Source organism: Rhinopithecus roxellana, chromosome 17 (assembly GCF_007565055.1).
Source record: "Rhinopithecus roxellana isolate Shanxi Qingling chromosome 17, ASM756505v1, whole genome shotgun sequence".
NCBI classification, from domain to species: Eukaryota; Metazoa; Chordata; class Mammalia; order Primates; family Cercopithecidae; genus Rhinopithecus; species Rhinopithecus roxellana.
The window spans coordinates 69,419,043-69,440,925 of record NC_044565.1 but is presented as its reverse complement, the minus strand read 5'-3'; the positions used below and the strand labels follow the sequence as shown (position 1 = coordinate 69,440,925).

The following is a 21,883-nucleotide window of genomic DNA, read 5'->3' as shown; positions in this document are numbered from 1 at the left end:
CTTCCCTTTCCAGGGCAACAGACTTCTTAGAGACTCTGGAAATGACCCCAGAAACAGAGGCAATGTGGAAAACCTTGAGTAAACTGGCACTAGAGGCAAGGCAACTACACATTGCAGAGAGGTGAGGTAGACGTGTAGAACAGAGGTGCCAGGTAGCTAGGAGGGATGACCACATGAGTATTTTCTCTGTGGGCTGCTCCAATCCAGTGTTAAGGTACTCCCTACCTTCTCACTGCCAGCAAATAACATAGAGCCGTTCTGCAGTACAATATTCCAAACACTCTCCCATCCTAGATTATAAGAGTATGCCTTGACCGGGTGTGGTGGCTCACGCCTGTAATCCCAGCACTTTGGGAGGCCGAGGCAGGCAAATCACAAGGTCAGGAGTTGAGACCAGCCTGGCCAACATGGTGAAACCCCATCTCTACTAAAAATACAAAAATTAGCCAGGCGTATTGGCGGGCACCTGTAATCCCAGCTACTGAGGAAGCTGAGGCAGGAGAATTGCTTGAACCCAGGAGGCAGAGGTTGCAGTGAGCTGAGATGGCGCCACTGCACTCCAGCCTGGGTGACAGAGCAAGACTCCGTCTTAAAAAAAAAAAAGTGTGTCTTGGCTGGGCACAGTGGCTCATGCCTATAATCCTAGCACTTTGGGAGGGTGAGGCAGGCAGATCACTTGAAGCCAGGAGTTTGAGAGCAGCCTGGCCAACATGGCGAAACCCCAGCTCTACTAAAAATACAAAAATTAGCCGGGCATGGTGGTGCGCACCTGTGGTCCCAGCTATTCAGGAGGCTGAGGCACAGGAATCACTCGAACCTGGGAGGCAAAGGTTGCAGTGAGCTGAGATCATGCAACTGCACTCCAGCCTGGCTGACGAGCGAGACCGTATCTCGAAAAAAAAAAAAAAGTGAACAAGAGTATGTCTGTTATTATTTTTACTGCCCCTTCTTGTAACTAGGTTCCCCTTAACATTTTTTTACTATTCTTACCCTTCAATCCATGCATATGTGTATAATCCAGGTTTGGTATAGGAGTGTAGTTCACAGGACAAACTTGGGACTCCAGACTCCTTTAGTTCAAATCTTGGTTCCAATTACCAACTTCTATAACCGTAGAGAGGTTATTTGACCTTCCCAAACCTTGGCTTCTTGATTTTCTCCATGTAGACTAGGGATAATAATAGTATTTGCCTCATATGATGATAAAGAAGATGGTAAGGATATTGGTAGTGAAGGAGTGATGAGAGAATCTGTGCAAAATGCTCAGTAAATGTCACCTGCTGCCATTTTGGCTAGAAATCATCCTTGATCCCATTTTGTCCACACTTCCCACATGTAGATTATCAGCAAGTCCTAACGACTCTGTCTTCAAAACACATCCTGATGTCTCCATCCTCGTGCAGACCACTGCCATCTCCCACCTGCAGTATTGCACAGCCTCTTAGTTAGTCTCACTGATACTATTTCTTGTACCCCTACCATCTATTCATCCCAGAGCAGCTGAGGTCATTTTTTAAACATAGATTGTCTCATTTTCACGACTGGAACCTTCCATTAGCTTACTGTTTTACTTACCATAAAACCCAAACTCCTTGCATGGCCTTACCCCTGAAGTTTTTTGACCTCTGCTTCTTTCTTTTTATTTTATTTTTTTATTTTTCTGACCTCTGCTTTTTTCTCATGCCAGTCTCCTACTTGGCCATTAGTCTCCAACCACACTGGCATCCTTCTGGTTCTGTGAGCGTGCCAAGCTCACACCTGCTATAGGCCTTTACACTAGCTGTTCCCTCTCCAGGAATGACTTTTCCCCATCCTGCCATGACTGGCTTTTTCTTGTATTCAGGTCTCAGCTCAAATGTCAATTCATCAGAGAGACCTTCTCCAGCTACCAAGTTAAGTGGCCCCTTCAGTCACTATCTATAACAGGGGTGTCCAATCTTTTGGCTTCCCTGAGCCACATTGGAAGAATTATTATCTTGGGCCACACATAAAATATACTAACACTAATGATAGCTGATGAGCTTAAAAAAAAAAAAAATCACAAATCTCATAATGTTTTAAGAAAGTTTATGAATTTGTGTTGGGCCACATTCAAAGCCATCTTGGGCCATGGGTTGAACAAGCTTGATCTATAATATTACATTATTTTATTTTTTATTATCTCCAATTTTACTAATTATTTGTCTCCACCAGAATGGAAGTTCTCGGAGAGCAAAGCCCTCATCTTCCTCAGTCTCTGTATGTCTCTAGTGACAAGCACATTGCCTGGCACATCATAGATGCACATCAATTTGTATTTGCTGAACCAGTGAATTAATGATGATTCTATAATAATATTACTATCAATGTCATTGCTTCCATGCCATAGGTGCTTTTGTGCTTTGGGCCAAGTAGCAAAAGCTCGATTCCTGCATGAGACCAATGAGATTGCAGATCGAGTGTCCCGGGAATATGCAAGTATTATGCTCCTGATTCATTCTGTCTGTCTCCCAAGCTGATTTCTCTTAGTATTCAGCCCCATGATTTCTAGCTTTCCAGCCATCCCTAGTTTCCTTTACTCTGCCCACCCTACCTCTACCCTCAAGTCAGACCATTTCAGAATTGCTTTTGCTAAACCTCAAACCTTTAAGCTCCATGAAATGTTTTACCTTCCCAAGTCTTTTGTTTTCTCCATCCTTCTGGCCTTCCAAATTCAGCCCTCACAGACAGAACAGCAGCACCTACAGAAAAACCAGAACCTCCTTTTTCCCCCACAGGGCGGAGAAGGAACAGACTTTTATCAGGTCCGAGCACGTCTAGCCATGCTGGAAAAGAACTACAAACTGGCCGAAATGATCTTTTTGGAACAGGTAATAGGAAAAGAGAGACAGGATGGAAGAGGGGATGCAAACTCAAGGGAGGAAAGCGTGCTGGTGAGCTAGGCTTCCAAAGGCTTGGTGAAAACTTTCAAAGAGGTTTATATAGTTAGTTTCACCCCTTCCTTAATTTCCTCCTCTTGTGTTAGTGCTTACTTTTCTAGACAAACTTCCTTATTTGGACTTTGATTACTACTTTCTTTCATATGCAGTCTACTACCTCCCCTCTAGTCTAGAGCCTGTCTTTGCAGTTCTTATGCATAGGGGTAGATCCAGGTTTTGTGGGCCGGAAGCTTATACAATTGGAGGAGCTCTCTTTAAGAACATTTGCCTTAGGTCGGGTGTGGTGGCTCACGCCAGCAATCCCAGCACTTTGGGAGGCTGAGGCAGGTAGATCACATGAGGTCATGAGCTCAAGACCAGACTGGCCAACATAGTGAAACCCCATCTCTACTAAAAATACAAAAAATTAGCCAGGCATGGTGGCGCATGCCTGTAATCCCAGCTACTTGGGAGGCTGAGGCAGGAGAATCGCTTGAGCCAAGGAAGCGGAGGTTGCAGTGAGCCGAGATCGCACCACTGCACTTCAGCCTCAGCAACAGAGTGAGACTCCGTCTCAAAAAAAAGAACAGTTGCCTTAGAAAGGGCCTGTGCAAATAAGGAGGCCTGAAGCTTAAGCTTCTTTTAGTTTCCCAATATTTCTGCTGGTGTAGTAGTTAAAAGGTAAGGCTTTTGGTCCTCATGTGCTGGCATCATAGCCAGGCTGAGGAGAGCTTGTGGCTTTCTGATCCTCATGTCTTTCTGGCATCCCTCTCCGCTCTGCCTGTTTCCCCTAGAATGCTGTGGAGGAGGCCATGGGCATGTACCAGGAGCTACACCGTTGGGAAGAGTGTATCGCTGTGGCTGAAGCCAAGGTACCTGTTTTGTCTTCTCCACGGTTGTTGAGAATTTGGTTCTGCCAATTTCAAAAACCTTCTTTTGTCAAGGAGGCCATAGAAACCAGAACAGGGTTGGGGCTTGGACTTGACGTGGCGAGGAGTTAGGATACTACTGACCCAGGAGCATTCCCCTTGTTATAGAGGGATTGGAGAAGCATGGGAGGCAGAAGGGTAGGAAGGGGGATGTGACTTCTAGTTCTCCTCTGTGTGTGTCCAGGGGCACCCAGCCCTAGAGAAGCTACGCCGTAGTTACTACCAGTGGCTTATGGACACACAGCAGGAGGAGCGAGCAGGTGAACTACAGGAGAGCCAAGGGGATGGGCTAGCAGCCATCAGCCTCTACCTCAAAGCTGGGCTCCCTGCCAAAGCTGCTCGGCTGGTGCTGACCCGAGAGGAACTGCTAGCCAACACAGAGCTGGTAGAAGACATCACTGCGGCTCTTATCAAGGGGGAACTCTACGAAAGGGTATGCTGGCTTCCTTTTCCTAGCCTTTATGTCCAGAGCTCAGAACCCTTCCCTCACCCAGAGGAGTCTTGGGGTGCAGAGCACTTCCTGACTGCTGGTGTTCCCTTGTTTTTGGAGCTAATACTTAGTTCTTTGTGTTGTAGGGGTATCATAGTAATGTGCTATGTGTTAACAGGCAGGTGATCTCTTTGAGAAGATTCACAATCCACAGAAGGCCCTGGAGTGCTACCGTAAAGGCAACGCATTCATGAAAGGTACTAGCCACCTATGAGCCATCCTTTACTGTTGTGGACTCTTGCCCCTCTGATTCCCCGGCACCCCTTGGTGTGTGTGTTCAGGTTGCCTGGCTCCAGTTCTCCATTCCTCCCCTTCTTACCCATTCTCCATGCTTCATCTCCCTGTCCTACCTTTTTCCTGAGGCCCATCCCTGGAAATCTGGGCTGAGCACCTTTTCTCTCCCTGGCAGCGGTAGAGCTGGCTCGATTGGCCTTCCCAGTGGAAGTGGTGAAACTAGAGGAGGCATGGGGGGACCACCTGGTACAGCAGAAGCAGCTTGATGCAGCCATTAATCACTACATCGAAGCCAGGTATGGGAGTATGGGAATGTAAAGGAGATTTAGGTGTGAAGTGAGGGGCAGTGGAGCAAGTAAGGACACCAAGGCTTAAAAGAAGGTGTCTCAAAATGTAGGTTGGTGTGTGCTTAAGGGGTCCTTTTACCTCCATTCATCTTCATCTTTCATCCCACATATTTATATCTTTCTCAACTTTGCCAGGTGCTCCATTAAGGCAATCGAGGCCGCCCTGGGTGCCCGCCAGTGGAAGAAGGCAATTTATATATTAGATCTACAGGACCAGAACACCGCGTCCAAATACTATCCTCTTGTGGCCCAACACTATGCATCCCTGCAGGAGTATGAGGTGAGGAAGAGTCCCTTTTCGCAGCACGAGGCGATGCAGTAGAGGATAACAATGAGAGAACCCAAAACAGGAAGTGGAGGCAAGCTCACCAGATCCTTCTTTCTGGGCCCCAAACAGCATCACAACAGTTTACTTTCCCAATTTCATTCCAGTGTGACACTGATACCTCCCTTTACCCCAGATACATAAAGTGAGTCTCGCCGGGCTCGGTGGCTCAAGCCTGTAATCCCAGCACTTTGGGAGGCCGAGACGGGCGGATCACGAGGTCAGGAGATCAAGACCATCCTGGCTAACCCGGTGAAACCCCGTCTCTACTAAAGAATACAAAAAATTAGCCGGGCAAGGTGGTGAGCGCCTGTAGTCCCAGCTACTCGGGAGGCTGAGGCAGGAGAATGGCGTAAACCCGGGAGGCGGAGCTTGCAGTGAGCTGAGATCCAGCCACTACACTCCAGCCTGGGCGACAGAGCGAGACTCCGTCTCAAAAAAAAAAAAAAAAAAGTGAGTCTCTAGCTCTGTCCCAGCCAGCATGAGTGATTCTTCGTGAATAACACTAACATAGTTACAATATAAAATTGCTTTGCATTGCAGAAATGTGAGGCCCTTTTGAATTCCACTGTATTGTCCTCATACTGCTTGGGGCTGGTCTTTCTGTTTAAATGGTAGAATATACGAGACACCGATACTCATTGTTTCTTCTCTATCATTACAAGGTTGTATTGCAGGCTCTCCACCATTCCCAGCCGAGGTTTGTTCTTTGAGGGTTCAAGGTGCTTTAAGTCTGTTGCTCTGACCTTTTGTATCTACCTCCCATCAACTACAGATTGCTGAGGAGCTCTATACTAAGGGAGACCGGACAAAAGATGCTATAGACATGTATACCCAGGCTGGCCGTTGGGAACAAGCCCACAAGGTAGGGATGAATGGAGTTCACTGTAAGAGAACTCTGCGTTAGTGGAAGTGTGGCCTCATTCCTCAGTCTCTGTTTCTCCTCTTCGCTTGACTCCCTGAAAGCTGACAAAGAGTACCAGAAAACAGTCTGAGCCACTTTGATCCCTAGCCATAGGGAAAGGAAGGGATGAAGAGAGGCCCTTGTTTCCAGACCTATCTATCATTCTGAAGGAGCAGATGGGCTTGGGAGCTGGGGAGTCTGAACTACCACTCCTGACGCCTCTGGTCACATTGATGTCTTTGTTCTCACCCCTACACTTCAGAGCCCAGTGGTTACAGCGGTAATGGGAGTGTATGCCCCAGCACAAGGCATCGCAGACCCTCCCACCTTAGCGGAATATAGTTCTTCCTCTGCTTCTTATGGACTTGGAATTCCCCGACCTCACTAGTAGAGTGGCAATAACCAAACTCCTGTGATTGTTGGGAGAGTTCAGAGCTTCTGAACAAGCAGGTTTCCTTGAAGCCCTGCTTCCCTGGGGAATTGGACCTGAGGCTGCCCTGCCTCTGTGCCTCCACAGCTGGCGATGAAATGCATGAGACCAGAAGATGTGTCAGTGCTATACATCACTCAGGCCCAGGAAATGGAGAAGCAGGGCAAGTACCGTGAAGCTGAAAGGTGAGCCGTGGCCTCAGAGGAGGTGTAGTGGGAGATGAGATTTCAAGGCTGGGAGGAGGGATGGGGCCTGAGGATGTGTACCTTCTGCCCAGAAGGCAGTGACAGCAGGAATCGGGTCTAGGAGGCCCCAGATGTATCTCCCTTCCCCAGGCTATATGTGACAGTAGAAGAGCCTGATCTTGCCATCATCATGTACAAAAAGCACAAGTTGTATGATGATGTGATCCGTTTGGTAGGGAAGCACCATCCAGATCTCCTCAGTGACACACACCTACATCTGGGCAAGGTGAGCCCTTCTCCTGGCTCTACCTATCTCTTCCCCAACCAGGCTCCATCTCCCCATCTCTCCATCCTGACTCACCTTCCTGCAGGAGCTGGAGGCTGAAGGCCGTCTACAGGAGGCCGAGTACCACTACCTCAAGGCCCAGGAATGGAAGGCAACAGTGAACATGTACCGGGCCAGTGGGCTTTGGGAAGAGGCCTACCGGGTAAGGAGTTCAGGCCATGCTGAGAGATACATCCATCCTTCTTTCCCATGTTTTTTCCTTTGTTTTCAGAAAGGGTCTCACTCTGTCACCCAGGCTGGAGTGCAGTGGTGCAATTACGGCTCACTGCAGCCTTGACCTCCTGGGCTTAAGCAATCGATCCTCCCACCTCAACCTCCTGAGTAGCTGGGACTACAGGTGTGCACCACCACGGCTGGCTAATTTTTTAATTTTTTTGTAGAGACAGGTTTTCACCATGTTGCCCAAGCCAGTCTTGAACTCCTGGGCTCAAGCTATCCACCTGCCTTGGCCTCCCAAAGTGTTGGGATTACAGCTATGAGCCACCATGCCCAGCCCTTCTTTTCCACTTTAAGTGACTAATTCACAGTTGGTCAGAGCATCTTTGAAAATGTAGTGAAGATCAGAGTCTCTCTTGCCAGAACCATGTCCACATCTGTATACAGAAAATTTCACTTAAAATTTTAAGGGTCTGTGGACCAGGTGAAGCCTATCCTTGGACCCTAAGTACTTCAACCTAAGTTAAGAAACCCTGAAATTTAGCCCTTTTCCTGTTAACTTTTTATTTTATTTTATTTTTTGAGACAGAGTCTTGCTCTGTCACCCAGGCTGAAGTGTGGTGGCACAGTCTTGGCTTACTGGAACCTCCACCTCTTGGGTTCAAGCAATTTTTCTGCCTCAGCCTCCCGAGTAGCTGGGATTACAGGCACTCACTACCGCGCCCAGCTAATTTTTATATTTTTAGTAGAGATAGGGTTTCACTATGTTGGCCAGGCTGGTCTCGAACTCCTGACCTCAAGTGATCCTCCTGCCTCGGCCTCCCAAAATGCTGGGCTTATAGGTATGAGCCATCGCGCCCAGCCTCTTCCTCTTCAATTTAGAATAGTTATTGGATCCTTGTCAAAGCCGAAGTCAGAGATAAGAAGGGAGCAGCTCTGTATTGAAGGACTATTGAGTGACTTTGCTTTACAGGTGGCCAGGACTCAAGGAGGAGCTAATGCCCAGAAACACGTGGCCTATCTGTGGGCAAAGAGCCTGGGAGGAGAGGCTGCAGTTAGACTGCTTAACAAACTGGGACTCCTGGAAGCTGCTGTTGACCACGCTGCGGACAATCGGTGAGGCCCCAAGCTTTCTCTCCACGGGCCCCATCGCAGGCAGAGCCACTATCTAGAGAAAGAAAATGATGTATAACTGAAAGATCCTTGGAAGGACATGATAGAGTGGCATGAATAAATTAACTGCTCCTATTCCCTAGGGACTCAGAACAGTGTTTAACCTTTGGCTGTTCTAAGAAGGGTGGAGAGGAAACATTGTAAAGCTAGGACTGCAGACTGTACTAAACCAATAGCTTACTCCTGGGTAATGGAAGTGTGATTCTGTCAAATGCAGAGTGAACTTTTTTTTTTTTTTTTTTGAGTCAGGGTCTCGCTCTGCTGCCCAGGCTGGAGTGCAGTGGCACGATATTGACTCACTGCAACCTCCACCTCCTGGTTCAAATGATTCTCCTGCCTCAGCCTCCCAAGTAGCTGGGACTACAGGCACGCGCCACCACGCTCAGCTAATTTTTGTATTTTTAGTAGGGATGGGGTTTCACCATGTTTGCCAGGATGGTCTTGATCTCTTGACCTTGTGATCCGCCCACCTTGGCCTCCCAAATTGCTGAGATTACAGGCGTGAGCCACTGCACCCGGCCGAACTTTTTTTTTTGGAAGCACCAGAGTCCATGAGGCATTTTATTTGTAAATATGTATTACATCTCTAGAAAAAGAATCCCAGGGTTTTCCCTCGTATGTGCTGTCTTGCTTCTTCATGGTCCATGATGCCAGCTGAGGTTGTCAGTACAATAAAACCAAACTGGCAGGATGGGAGCAGATTATTCTGCCATTTTTGTAGATCTCTGAGTTGCACGTCAAATCTGGGGCTGATCACTCTGCACTTGTTTAGCCTGACTGTGAGGTTCACAGCAGTTTTCCTAGCTGTGATCATTAATGATTTCAATATCACCAATTTACCATACTTCAGCATCACAATTAGAAACCAGACGATGACTCTGGAGCACAGCCTAATAAGGACCTGGCGTTTGCCTCTCTTTCCGGAGTTATTGATGCTCTTGAGCGCATCAGCCAGGACATTCATGCACACCATTGTGGCGGCACGGAAAGGTAGCTGAAAGAGCAAAGTGAACTTTTCTTAAGCTACTGTTATCAATGCCAATCATGAAGTCTGATGCTGAGGGTGGTCTTGCTCATTTTTTGGAGAGACTATATATCTGCTAATGTAGCTGGAGCTCAGGAGGAGGTGGTGAGCACCAGGAGCCCTCCTAGCCCTGTCAGCGTAGGGCTGCGAGGCTCACTCCTCCCTTCCCCTTTGCAGGCCCAAACTCCTTCCTCAGGAGCAGCTGGCCTCAGGGAAGGCATAGGCTTTTCCAGACATCTCTTGATCCACACTGACAGTGACGTGGTCTTCACAGGGCTGCCTGCCTGTCTTCCTTTTTATCTCTCTATGCTTTTCTGTCACTTCATATCCGTTATCCTTAAATCTGTCACTTTTTCTCCCCTCAACTCTGTCCTTTCTGTTTTGTCTTGTTCCTTTTTTGAATGGAAGCATGAAGTAAGAAAACCTTATCTGCACTTTCTGTTTCAGCTCCTTTGAATTTGCGTTTGAACTCTCTCGGCTGGCCCTCAAGCACAAAACCCCTGAGGTTCATCTCAAATACGCTATGTTCCTGGAGGATGAGGTATGGGTGTGACTTGGACCCTGACCGCAGAGCCCTCTTACTCCATCCCCTAGTGCACTGCTCCTGGGTGTGCATACCTCCAGGCTCATGCCTGCCTGTGATGCCAGTCTCCTTCTCACCATGCACAGCTGACTTGCTCTCCCTGTAGGGGAAATTCGAAGAGGCTGAAGCTGAATTCATCAGAGCTGGTAAACCCAAGGAAGCAGTCCTCATGTGAGTTACCCCATATATTCCTTAATCCTGTTTCCCCAGTCACAGTCCTAGGATCTTTCATGATTATCTTGACCTTCACTCAAACCTAGAACAAATCAGTGTTACACCCCTCAGTGACATGGCTGTTTGTCTCCCACTACTGGGGCCTCAGTCCTATACTCAGTCTCTCCTCTGTCCCCATCTGGAGGCAGGTTTGTCCATAACCAGGATTGGGAGGCAGCTCAGCGTGTGGCTGAGGCCCACGACCCTGACAGTGTCGCCGAGGTGCTTGTGGGACAGGCCCGGGGGGCCTTGGAGGAGAAGGACTTTCAGAAAGCAGAAGGGCTGCTGCTCCGGGCCCAGAGACCAGGCCTGGCCCTCAATTATTATAAGGTGGGGCACTGGATGCAGGGCCATGAGGGGAGGGGAAGAGGTTCTGAGAGCCCACAGAGAGCCACACTGACCCCTGGTATGAAGAAAGATCAGGGAGGTTAGTATTGGGGAGTGGGAAAGACAGGAAAGAGGAAGGAGAAGAGAGGTCCAAGGACCCAGGAGTCTGTGGGCCAGAGCACCTGTGTGGCAGTGGGAAGTGTCATGCCTGCCTCTGCCCTCTTGATACCTGGAAATCTGAGCAGGAGGCTGGATTATGGAGTGACGCTCTGCGGATCTGCAAGGACTATGTGCCCAGCCAGCTGGAAGCTCTGCAGGAAGAGTATGAGCGGGAAGCTACTAAGAAGGGGGCCAGGTATGAGGCCAGAGGTCCAGGCAGCATTGGCAGGGCTGGGAGGGTCATGAGGCGTGCACAGGATAGAGCACACTGCTCCCCACCCCCATGCCAAGTCCCAGCGTTCTCATCTCCACAGGGGTGTGGAGGGACTCGTGGAACAAGCTCGACACTGGGAGCAGGCTGGAGAGTACAGCCATGCTGTGGACTGCTACCTCAAAGTGCGAGACTCTGGGAACAGTGGACTGGCAGAGAAGTGCTGGATGAAGGTGAGGGCAGCAGGCCCTTTCTGGTGTTCCTTCTCCCTAGGCCTCTATTCACACTCAGCTCCACTTCTCACATCTGCAGCTCTTTCCTCTTGTGTCTTTTTCTTTTCAGTCAGGTAGCAGGAATCTGTGGAGTGCCTGCTGGATGATAGAGCCAGAACCTCTGAAGGCTGTAAAAGCGGATATAAGACAGACCCTGACAGCCAAAAGTTAGGGGAGTTAGACCAACACATGGCTCAATATCATATCTGAGTAAAGACTAAAGTGCATGATTTAAAGTAGAATTCAGAGAACAGTGAGATCTCTGTGGGCTAGAGGGGTCAGGAAGCCTCTGTGAAGAAGGAGGGAGGACTTGGATAGGAGCTGGAAGGGCAACTCCATGCACAGGAACTGGCCAGACAGGGAACATGAAAAAAGCTTGGGCTCGGTCTCCCCCACCCAACATTTCCTGAAAAGAAGCCTCCAGCAAATTAAGCCAGGCCAGTATGTGTCACACATAATAAGACATACTGTGTTGGAGAAACCAACAGGATATATACAGTCATATGCCATATAACAGCGTTTTAGTCAACAGTAGACCACATGGGTGGGCGTGGTGGCTCACCCCTATAATTGTAGCACTTTGGAAGCCGGGGTGGGTGGATCACTTGAGATGATCCCATGCCTGGCCTTAGATAGGTTCAGTATACAAATACTTACCATTGTGTTATGGTTGCCTACAGTAGTCAGTACAGAAATGTGCTGTACAGGTTTGTAGCCTAGGAGCAATAAGTTCTATGCAACCTCTACCTTGGTGTATAGTAGACTATACCATCTAGGTTTGTGCTGTGATGTTTACATAACGATGAAATCCCCTAAGGACACATTTCTCAGAACATACCCATCATTAGACAATGCATGACTGTAGGTATATGTGTGTACATGTATATAAAGAGATTTATTAAAAGGAAGTGGCTCATGCAGTTATGGAGATAGACAAGGCCCAAGATCTGCAGGTGAACTGGCAAACTGAAAATCCAGGAGAACTGATGGTGTAGTTCCTGTTTGAAGGCCAGCAAGCTTGAGTCCCAGGAAGAGCTGATGTTTGAGTTCAAATCTGAAGGCAGGAAGAAGCCAGTGTCCCAGTTTAAAGGCAGTCAAACAGGAAGAATTCTCTCTAACTTGGGAAGGAGCCAGGCTTTATGTTCTGTTCACGCCTTGAAATGATTAGATGAGGTTTATCTACAGTAGAGAGGGCAATTTGCTTTACTCAGTCTACCAATTTAAATGTTAACCTCATCCAAAAACACTTACAGAAACACCCAGAATAATGTCTGACCAAATACCTGGATACCCTGTAGCCCAGTCAAATTGATACATAAAGTTAACAGTGGCATATATATATAATTATATTTTAATATCTTTAAAATTGGGATGCACATATAGTTTTTTATACTTTAAGTTCTAGGGTACATGTGCACAACATGCAGGTTTGTTACATATGTATACATGTGCCATGTTGGTGGATGCACATGTAGTTTAAGTGCACCTTAGATACAGTGAAATCTGGTGGGTGGGGGTCATGAAGAGGGTGAAATTGGCCATCTAAATGACATGTTCGTATGGTGATGGCCCTGCAAAATTTCCCTTAGGTTTTGAGTTTCTGTTTGTTTGCTTGTTTTTTGAGACGGAGTCTTGCTCTGTCGCCCAGGCTGTAGTGCAATGGTGTGATCTCAGCTCACTGCAAGCTCCGCCTCCCAGGTTCACACCATACTCCTGCCACAGCCTCCTGAGTAGCTGGGACTACAGGTGCCTGCCACCACACCCAGCTGATTTTGTTGTGTTTCTTTTAGTAGAGACGGGGTTTCACTGTGTTAGCCAGGATGGTCTCAATCTCCTGACCTCGTGATCCACCCTCCTCGGCCTCCCGAAGTGTTGGGATTACAGGCGTGAGCCACTGTGCCCGGCCTTTTGAGGTCTTATAATTGAATAACCCCTAGAAGTTAGAGGGAGAGAAGTAGAAAGAGGGGCTGATGACTGGTTTTGAGGTTCTAGCAGATTTTAATTGGCAGTATTGAGTATCTGATATGTGTAACTCGGGAGCCCGGCATGACTGTACCTTCAGATTAGTCAGAAGATGGCTTCCTGATGCGGACAGGGCAGATTAAGCTTTGAAGGGCTTGGCAGTAAGAAAGGGAGGCAAGAACAGGTGAGGGAAAGACCAGAGGGGATTAGCATAAACTACAGCTAAATTGGATTGTGTGGAAATTGAAATCTGGTGAAGATGTCAGCGTCCTAATGGAAACAGTGTGCTCTCATAGAACACCTGCTTTTGTGGAATTTCTGAGTTTTAAGTGTTGAAAGGTATCATCAAGATCATCTGTACCAGCACTGGCACTAGAAATATAATGCAGTCCACAAATGTAAGCCATACATGTCATTTAAATTTTCTAGTAGCCACATTTAAAAAGAGTAAAAAGAAACGTGAAAATCATTGTAATATATTTTGTTTAACACAGTATATCTAAAATACCACCATTTCGTCTGGGCACAGTGGTTCATGCCTGTAATCCCAGAACTTTGGGAGGCAAAGGCAGGCAGATCACTTGAGGTCAGGAGTTTGAGACCAGCCTGGCCAACATGGTAAAACCCCGTCTCTACCAAAAATACAAAACTTAGCTGGGCATGGTGGCGGTGGGGGCGGGGGGCCCTGTAATCCGAGCTACTCAGGAGGCTGAGGCAAGAGAATTGCTTGAACCTGGGAGGCAGAGGTTGCAGTGAGCTGAGATTGTGCCACTTCACTCCAGCCTAGGTGACACAGCAAGACTCTGTCTCAAAAAAATTAAATAAAATACTACCATTTCAACATGTACTCACACACATTATTTAGATGTTTTCCATTCTTTTTTTATACTAAGTCTTCAAAATCCAGTGTGTACGAATGAAGAAACCAAAGCTCATAAAAGCCCAACACAAATAGTTACAGAATGCCCTGGACTCCTCATTTTAGGAGTCCTTTCTCTTGTACTCTGCTACGAAGATTTTACTTATGACAAAGACCTTGAAAATGATTTTGTCAAAGGTAGAAGGTTCAAATGCAGTGACCTCAGGCAGCACAGGAAGTGTCTGAAAGAGTTAATGAACTGAGAGGAAAGATAGGTCCACTGATGGCTAATTAAAGGATTTAATGGACCGTGGGCCAGGCTCTGCCCAGGAGGGTACAAGGTTGAAGGAGAGAGTAAGAGAAAAAGTTGGCATCTGGAGGAGAAAAATGTATGAAATGGATCAGGCTGAGGACTCAGCGGTATTTGTCTCTCCTACCCATTTCCATCTTCTCTTCAACCACTCAGGCAGCCGAACTCTCCATCAAGTTTCTGCCTCCCCAACGTAGTATGGAGGTCGTTCTGGCTGTAGGACCCCAGCTGATTGGAATTGGAAAGCACAGTGCAGTAAGCAGGGTGCTGGGATGGAACAGAAACAGATTGCACAGAGATGGGTGCAAGGGTGACATCTACACCCAGGAAGGTGTATGAAGTGGGCCTCCTGGTGGGCAAGGCTTGCAGTCCTGAGGAAACAGATGGGAGAGCTCACAGCGGGAAGACTAGGAGCGAGGAGAAAGTCTCCATGCTGATTTCCCATTGTGCAGGCTGCAGAGCTGTATCTGAATCTGGACCTTGTCAAGGAAGCAATCGATGCTTTCATCGAGGGTGAGGAGTGGAACAAGGCTAAGCGTGTAGCTAAGGAGTTAGATCCCAGGTAAGCTTGTAACCCCTTCTTACCAGGAAATTCTCTTTTACTTCCTTTTGTAAAGACTGGGAGAAAGTCTTATGGGGAGGGTTGGTATTCTGGAATATGAAGATGGAGCTCTCTGAATATCTTCACAGGTACGAAGACTATGTGGACCAGCATTATAAAGAGTTCCTCAAGAACCAGGGCAAAGTGGACTCGGTGAGACTTGCAGAGTTAGCAGGAGGCAGAATGCAGGGAGAGACTCACAAGATTCTCTCCCTCTTCTTTCCCTCATGTCATCTCTTTTCTCTTGTAACTCTGTCTTCCGTTGACCCAGCTGGTGGGTGTGGATGTGATAGCTGCTTTGGACCTGTATGTGGAGCAGGGCCAGTGGGACAAGTGTATTGAAACAGCTACCAAGCAGGTACTGCTGTCTTCCCATTCCCAGTTTTTCTTTACATTTTCACTTGATTCCCCACCTGCTTCAAAGCTGCATCTCTCCTACCTCCACAAAAACCCAAAGCCCAAAGATTTCTAATGGGCATCAGATAAGCTCAATCTTAAACTGGGGTCAGAGGTTTGCATATGCCCTTTGTCTCCTCAACAAATACATGGCCTCAAGTCACCTCACTGCTTGGTCTTGCTGATCCCAACTTCACGCATGCTTTTCCTCCACCCCTGTACAGAACTACAAGATTCTGCACAAGTATGTGGCTTTGTATGCAACTCACTTGATCCGGGAGGGTAACTCTGCCCAGGCATTGGTCCTATATGTACAGCACGGAGCCCCTGCTAACCCACAGGTACCAGCCTTCTCCTTGGATTGAATGTTTCCACAAGAAAACTCTTTCTCTTCTAGAACCACCTATCTTCTCAGGAACTATCTTCTCAGAGGATTCTATCCTTAGAGAACATCATGCCCAGAGCCCCCAACGCATCTCCAGAAAGGTACAGCCTCCCTGGAGGCTGTGTATTTGCTAAGAGCATGGGGAGAAGTTTGCAGAAACTTCCAACTTCTGTTTGAAGAAACACCCCTGGAGCTCCCCATGCTGTTAGCAAATACACAGGCACCTGTCTTTCAGAACTGAATCCTGCACATACCTCTAGGGCCTTTACTGACTTCCTCCAGAGAATGAACACTGCTGCCTGATCCGAGAGTCACAGCCCATTAATGTTGTGACTCTGCATTTACATTTGTACAGTTGCCCACACTCACACAGCACCAGCTAAGAAAGTTATTTCTTCCTCTTTTCATCAAAAATAATCAGCACTTAAAAATAATTCATTTCATTAAAAATAATCAGCACTTAATCATCTGCCACTGTCTCCCGGCTCTTGCACACACACACCCATTTCTAAACACAGAGCCTGTTTCTCCTCCCTTTGGCCCCACTCCCACTGACTTTCTCTTCTAGCTGTGCCCTTCTCAGATGCCCTTCTCCCCTCTACCTCTAGAACTTCAATATCTACAAAAGGATCTTCACTGACATGGTGAGCTCTCCTGGAACCAACTGTGCCGAGGCCTATCATAGCTGGGCTGATCTTCGAGATGTCCTCTTCAACCTGGTGAGGAAGTTGGGTTGACGGGAGTGAAGGGGCTGCTCTGTCTGTCCTTGTCCTCATCTCTTCTTTCATGCACATAAACCTTTATTCTCAGATGTATTTTACCTTCCTCTGCCAGGTGGCCATCGGAGACCACTCTATGGCCCTGGCAGTCCTCTGACCCCTGAGCCAGGCTGTGCTGTCTCCCTCCTCTAGTGTGAAAACCTGGTGAAGTCCAGCGAGGCAAACTCTCCAGCCCATGAGGAGTTCAAGACGATGCTGCTGGTCGCTCATTACTATGCCACGCGCTCTGCGGCCCAGAGTGTCAAACAGCTGGTGAGATGTAGGAGGGCAGAGGAGCACTCAGTCAGAAGGGCTCATCCGCAGATGTATAAAGCTGAATTGATTCACATTCTGGATTCTTCAGCTTGGGCTCTGGAATCTCCCCACCTCTTTCAGCTTCTCTTCTGTCTAAACAAATCTTTAGCCCTTGCTGAGGTTTTCTTCTTCTGACCTTCTTAGGGCTCTGTGCCCACACAGCCTCAGCCTCATTATGTTTAAACATCCAAATCCCATGATTTATTTATTCACCTCTTATAATGTACACATATTTGGGGCTTATTTGTGACTGTTCACTGTATATTTATTTAATGTATTTGGACAATAGAATTCTACAAGTGGAAAGAACCTTAGAAATAATCTAGGTGGCCGGGCACGGTGGCTCACCCCTGTAATCCCAGCACTTTGGGAGGCCGAGGCAGGTGGATCACTTGTGGCCAGGAGTTCGAGACCAGTCCGGCCAACGTGGTGAAACTCCATCTCTACTAAAAATATAAAAGTTAGCCAGGTGTGCTAGTGTGTGCTTGTAGTCGTAGCTACTCAGGAGGCTGAGGCACGAGAATTGCTTGAATCCGGGAGGCAGAGGTTGCAATGAGCTGAGATGGCACCACTGCACTCCAGCCTGGGTGACAGAGTGAGACACTGTCTCAGAAAAAAAAAAAAGAATTGAACTTAGGCCCAGGTCTGTTCAGAGAAAAGAAAAAAGGAAAGAAAAAAAAAAAAAAAAAAACCTAAGACCAGAACAGCTTGAGATCCAGAGCAGTTTAATAATAATTGTTGTTTTTTAGTTCTGTGGCTGCCTTACAGGATCATTGGTCTGGTAGCTCAGTCACTTTAGTGCCATATTCATAATGCTTTGACTTTAATCCCAGGAAACTGTGGCTGCCAGACTTTCTGTTTCACTCTTGCGTCACACCCAGCTACTACCTGTAGACAAAGCCTTCTATGAAGCAGGCATTGCTGCCAAGGTGAGCTGGGACAAGGAAGGGTGGGGCAGATGGGAGGAAGTCAAAAGTTGGAAAATAGAATATCCTTTCTGCTCTGGTAGAGGAAAGCTGAGTGTAGGGCTGATGTTACAGAAGATGTAGTCCTCCTATATCTTCCTGGATTTTTCTCCCTGGATCCCAGAGAAGTAGCATTCAAACCCAGCTTGTTCACTCCCATTTGCAACTCTTCTCTGCTGCAGGCAGTTGGCTGGGAGAACATGGCATTGATCTTCCTCAATCGCTTTTTGGACCTGACCGACGTGCGTAGGGAAGCTGTGCCCCGAGGGTGGGGGTTTTTGCCGGTCGCAAGCTGTGCCTAGCTCATGGTTGCCCACTCTACTGCAGGCAATCGAGGAGGGGACGCTGGATGGCCTTGACCACTCTGATTTTCAGGATACAGACATTCCCTTTGAGGTGCCACTCCCAGCCAAGCAGCATGTACCGGTAAGGGCACAGGGTTGGAAAATGGGAAGGCCTCACCAGTGTAAGTGCCTTGAGGAGGGAGAACATCTTTGTGCTACCATCTTTGGAAGGACCTCAGCCCTCACTACTCTTTCACTGAAAGTAGAAGCAAAGTAGAAAGAAAAAGCTGTGACTATCCCCCAATCCAAGGAAGATTTGTGGCTGAAAGCTGGTATATAGGATGAGGGCTTAGCAAACCCCCTCTTCACCCATCTACCCCAACGTGCCCTGCCCTGCCCTGTGTGAAGCTACCACTCCCTCTTGTCCTTTCCAGGAGGCTGAGAGAGAAGAGGTTCGAGACTGGGTGCTTACAGTCTCCATGGACCAGCGGCTGGAGCAGGTTCTGCCTCGGGATGAGCGTGGTGCCTACGAGGCCTCCCTAGTGGCAGCAAGCACTGGGATTCAAGCCCTGCCCTGCCTTATTACAGGTATAGAAGCCTACAGCACCCCAGATCCTGTGGTGGGTGGGAAGCAGCAGGATCAATAAACTTAATTTTACTAGGATTCAGTAAAGGGTACAAAAGACAGGACCATGCTTTCTACCCCCAGGCTGCTCCTCATTTTTCCCTCCTCATTCTCTCTCAAACCCCAGTTCACCATTTTTTTCTTCCTCCACAGGATACCCCATTCTGAGGAACAAAATTGAATTTAAGCGGCCAGGGAAGGCTGCTAACAAGGACAACTGGAATAAATTCCTTATGGCCATCAAGGTTAGAGAGGGGGACTTGAAGAATGAAGGCAGAGAGGGCAGCACTAAAAAAAAAAAAACAGGCCGGGCGCGGTGGCTCAAGCCTGTAATCCCAGCACTTTGGGAGGCCGAGACGGGTGGATCACGAGGTCAGGAGATCGAGACCATCCTGGCTAACACCGAGAAACCCCGTCTCTACTAAAAAATACAAAAAACTAGCCGGGCGAGGTGGCGGGCGCCTGTAGTCCCAGCTATTCAGGAGGCTGAGGCAGGAGAATGGCATAAACCCGGGAGGCAGAGCTTGCAGTGAGCTGAGATCCGGCCACTGCACTCCAGCCTGGGCAATCGAGCAATACTCCATCCTCAAAAAAAAAAAAAACAAGTCCGGGCGCGGTGGCTCACGCCTGTAATCCCAGCACTTTGGGAGGCCAAGGCAGGTGGATCACCTGAGGTCAGGAGTTTGAGACCACCCTGGCCAACATGGTTATAAACCTCGTCTCTACTAAAAATACAAAAATTAGCCGGGTGTAGTGGCATGCACCTGTAATCCCAGCTACTCAGGAGGCTGAGGCAGGAGAATCGCTTAAACCCAGGAGGTGGAGGTTGCAGTGAGCTGAGATCGTGCCACTGCACTCCAGCCTGGATGACAAAGCAACATTCCATCTCAAAACAAACAAAAAACCCACATACACACTAGAAAGGTGGGTGGGATTGCAGGAAAGCAGGTGCAGACCCTGAAGCCTGCGATGGAGCTGATTTTCTATTTCCAGCATTAACAAGTTCCTCTCATGTTCTTCCATTTGCTTACAGACCTCCCACAGCCCAGTGTGCCAGGACGTGCTGAAATTCATCAGTCAGTGGTGTGGAGGGCTCCCCAGCACCAGCTTTTCCTTTCAGTAGTCGGTAGAGCTGAGGAAGAGTTAGGGCCTCTCCCTCATTAAAGTTTTATAAATAACTGAGACCACTGTATTCTTTGATCAAAGTCACTCTCAACATCACACAGTGCCTTTTCCCCAAAAGGAATCATAATCAAGTGAAGAAAAGAGAAGTTACTTTATTACAATTTATTATCTCATCCCGAGGTCAGGGCCCCTTGCTTAGTGGGGAAAAAAAACCCTTTAGGACTGAGTCTTGGAACAGCACCTGCTGGACAGAGGGGAGAACCAACCCGGGTCAGAGGGGGAAAGCAGCATGGCAAGACCTAGACCCAGTTCTAAGAGCACTTCCCTGCCCCCACTCTTATCCAGGCCACCACCTTCAAGGCCCATTACCTGTCCTAAACCCAACTTCTCTGTGATGCTTGGATTTCTTGACTTCCATCCAGTAGCTGCTCATTTTCCTGCCTTTTATGCTTAGGAGATTCAAGCTCTGTCATTTCCTCTAGCTGCAGAAGAAGATGGAGTTAGACACCCTTGCCCTGAATGATAGGTCAGCATCTTTTTCTTTTTCTTTTTTTATTTTTTTGAGATGGAGCCTGGCTCTGTTGCCCAGGCTGGAGTGCAGTGGCACGATCTCGGCTCACTGCAACCTCCACCTCCCGGGTTCAAGCAATTCTCCTGCCTCAGCCTTCCAAGTAGCTGGGATTACAGGTGCCCGCCACCCCACTTGACTAATTTTTTGTATTTTTAGTAGAGATGGGGTTTCACCACGTTGGCCAGGCTGGTCTCAAACTCCTGACCTCAAGTGATCTGCCTGCCTCAGGCTCCCAAAGTGCTGGGATTACAGGTGTGAGCCACTGCACCTGGCCGGTCAGCATCTTTTCAACACAGCCAGTCTCTGTGGAATGAACCCTTCCTGTTCACCTTCCTTACCTGCCCCTGAAGTCCCTCCTTCCTGCAGGGCCCAACTCCACGTAGAGTGAGTGCAGCCACACAGCAGTAACCAGATAGAGCAGCCTCCCCTGCAGACATGAGCAAAGAAGGGATCCAGAGAGCCAAGGCTGTATCCTGAAAAGCAAGAAGGATGGGGAGTAGGAGGGAGTAGGGTAAGTGCAACAAAGAGGGGAAATTAAAACGGCAGGACCAAGGCTTTGTAGACCACAAGAAGGAAGAGAATGTGCTCACATAGATTCTTGTGGGGTCAAAGGGGCAGTCGGTGTGTCCCGGCCCCTCATCCAGTGGTACCAGAGGATCCAGCAGTCCTGGGTGGCAGTCAGCAATAAGGCGGCGGCCACCGTTGGCCACAGTGAGTGACACGGCAAGAAGGAGGCCCAGAGAGCAGGCAGCAGACAAGAGCAGGTTCACCAGAGCTAGTACCAGCAGGGCCCAGTGCTGGCAGGGACAGATCAGGGTGAGCAGCCTGGGCCTGCCTAACTCCCAGTGACTAGACACCCAGTTTCTCTATTTGAGGCTCCTCCAATCTATTGAAAGACCAATCTCAGCCCCCATTTCCCTGACTCAAGCCTACTCGTTAAAAGCTCCAGGAAGTCCCTTCTCACCAGTGGAGGGTGAAGAAGGTTCCTGGATGCCAGGAGAGCCACAAGTCCCACGGAAACGCTCTGTGGAAGACACAAAGCCTTTGGCTTGATGGGCTCTCTGGGCGCCCGACCCCCGCCCCGGGCCGCCTGCCGCGCTCACCAGCAGCCCCGAGCCGACGGAGATGACATTGGCCACGGTGTACTCTGGCGTGACAGCGCCGCGGGGATTGGCCACGTGCCGCAGGACAGTGCCGTGCAGCACGGCCCCCAGCAGCAGGTTCACGTGGCCCACCAGGATCAGCGCAAGGCCCACGCGCATCAGCCGCCGGGGCCCCCGGGCGGCGTCTGCAAAGCACGGGTGAGGGCAGGGTTGAGTCGGGCGGGGTGGGGAAAGACGGCTCCTGGCGGGTTAACCGCACGCCTGTAGGACGGGCCAAGGGTGGCCCCAGGGTTAGGAGACGAGACGCCAGGTCCCGGAAGTTACCGAAAGCGCAGAGACTGCAGCGCCTCATCCCGTCCGCCGCGCCGGCCGCAGGTCCGCTCTACCTGGGCCCGGCCCCGCCCCAACCTGGGCCCCGC

The 21,883-nt window shown here is 48.8% G+C and overlaps 2 protein-coding genes across 13 annotated transcripts in view; one reads left to right on the top strand and one right to left on the bottom strand.

The window, feature by feature from the left end:
• Positions 1–19,847, top strand: part of IFT172 (intraflagellar transport 172) — a 43,600-nt gene extending 23,753 nt beyond the window's left edge. For 2 of the 8 annotated variants that reach the window (XM_010371215.2, XM_030920918.1), the window contains 31 exons: positions 14–121; positions 2,369–2,453; positions 2,757–2,849; positions 3,692–3,769; positions 4,011–4,259; positions 4,435–4,513; positions 4,726–4,846; positions 5,033–5,177; positions 5,998–6,087; positions 6,644–6,741; positions 6,892–7,027; positions 7,113–7,229; positions 8,217–8,359; positions 9,888–9,981; positions 10,130–10,194; positions 10,386–10,566; positions 10,809–10,918; positions 11,037–11,166; positions 14,493–14,591; positions 14,789–14,898; positions 15,027–15,090; positions 15,209–15,295; positions 15,558–15,674; positions 16,327–16,437; positions 16,630–16,749; positions 17,625–17,720; positions 17,939–17,998; positions 18,084–18,182; positions 18,475–18,628; positions 18,819–18,910; positions 19,699–19,847. In XM_010371215.2, coding sequence (XP_010369517.1) covers positions 14–121; positions 2,369–2,453; positions 2,757–2,849; positions 3,692–3,769; positions 4,011–4,259; positions 4,435–4,513; positions 4,726–4,846; positions 5,033–5,177; positions 5,998–6,087; positions 6,644–6,741; positions 6,892–7,027; positions 7,113–7,229; positions 8,217–8,359; positions 9,888–9,981; positions 10,130–10,194; positions 10,386–10,566; positions 10,809–10,918; positions 11,037–11,166; positions 14,493–14,591; positions 14,789–14,898; positions 15,027–15,090; positions 15,209–15,295; positions 15,558–15,674; positions 16,327–16,437; positions 16,630–16,749; positions 17,625–17,720; positions 17,939–17,998; positions 18,084–18,182; positions 18,475–18,628; positions 18,819–18,910; positions 19,699–19,788 — 3,421 coding nt within the window. In that variant the 3' untranslated portion in view covers positions 19,789–19,847. Of the gene's footprint in view, positions 1–13; positions 122–2,368; positions 2,454–2,756; positions 2,850–3,691; positions 3,770–4,010; positions 4,260–4,434; positions 4,514–4,725; positions 4,847–5,032; positions 5,178–5,997; positions 6,088–6,643; positions 6,742–6,891; positions 7,028–7,112; positions 7,230–8,216; positions 8,360–9,887; positions 9,982–10,129; positions 10,195–10,385; positions 10,567–10,808; positions 10,919–11,036; positions 11,167–14,492; positions 14,592–14,788; positions 14,899–15,026; positions 15,091–15,208; positions 15,296–15,557; positions 15,675–15,730; positions 15,820–16,326; positions 16,438–16,552; positions 16,750–17,624; positions 17,721–17,938; positions 17,999–18,083; positions 18,183–18,474; positions 18,629–18,818; positions 18,911–19,698 lie in introns of those variants that run through there. The other 6 variants (XM_010371218.2, XM_010371217.2, XM_010371216.2 and 3 more) reach the window with 6 other exon arrangements.
• Positions 19,848–19,923: 76 nt separating this feature from the next.
• On the bottom strand, positions 19,924–21,866 carry KRTCAP3 (keratinocyte associated protein 3). 5 transcript variants are annotated; one of them, XM_010371220.2, is made up of 7 exons: positions 21,789–21,866; positions 21,465–21,649; positions 21,326–21,385; positions 20,952–21,158; positions 20,700–20,834; positions 20,160–20,272; positions 19,924–20,034 (listed from the first exon to the last, which is right to left on the bottom strand). In XM_010371220.2, the coding sequence occupies exons 1-6, from the start codon at positions 21,814–21,816 to the stop codon at positions 20,165–20,167; spliced, it is 723 nt and encodes a 240-aa protein (XP_010369522.2). In that variant the 5' UTR covers positions 21,817–21,866; the 3' UTR covers positions 19,924–20,034; positions 20,160–20,164. The 5 variants fall into 5 exon arrangements, with proteins under 5 accessions (XP_010369522.2, XP_030776780.1, XP_030776782.1 ...); XM_010371221.2 differs by having other exon boundaries at positions 19,938–20,031; XM_030920920.1 differs by having other exon boundaries at positions 19,928–20,034; positions 20,952–21,028; positions 21,465–21,832.
• Positions 21,867–21,883: the final 17 nt, after the last annotated feature.

Bases quoted from the DNA above. Each gene is read 5' to 3' on its own strand.
- KRTCAP3 (XM_030920920.1), bottom strand. From the start codon at position 21,816: ATGAGGCGCTGCAGTCTCTGCGCTTTCGGTAACTTCCGGGACCTGGCG. The intron at 21,386-21,464 runs GTGAGCGCGGCA...TGTCTTCCACAG, and splicing joins CCGTCGGCTCGGGGCTGCTG to AGCGTTTCCGTGGGACTTGT. The intron at 21,029-21,325 runs GTGAGAAGGGAC...ACTGCCACCCAG, and splicing joins ACCTTCTTCACCCTCCACTG to GACTGCTGGATCCTCTGGTA.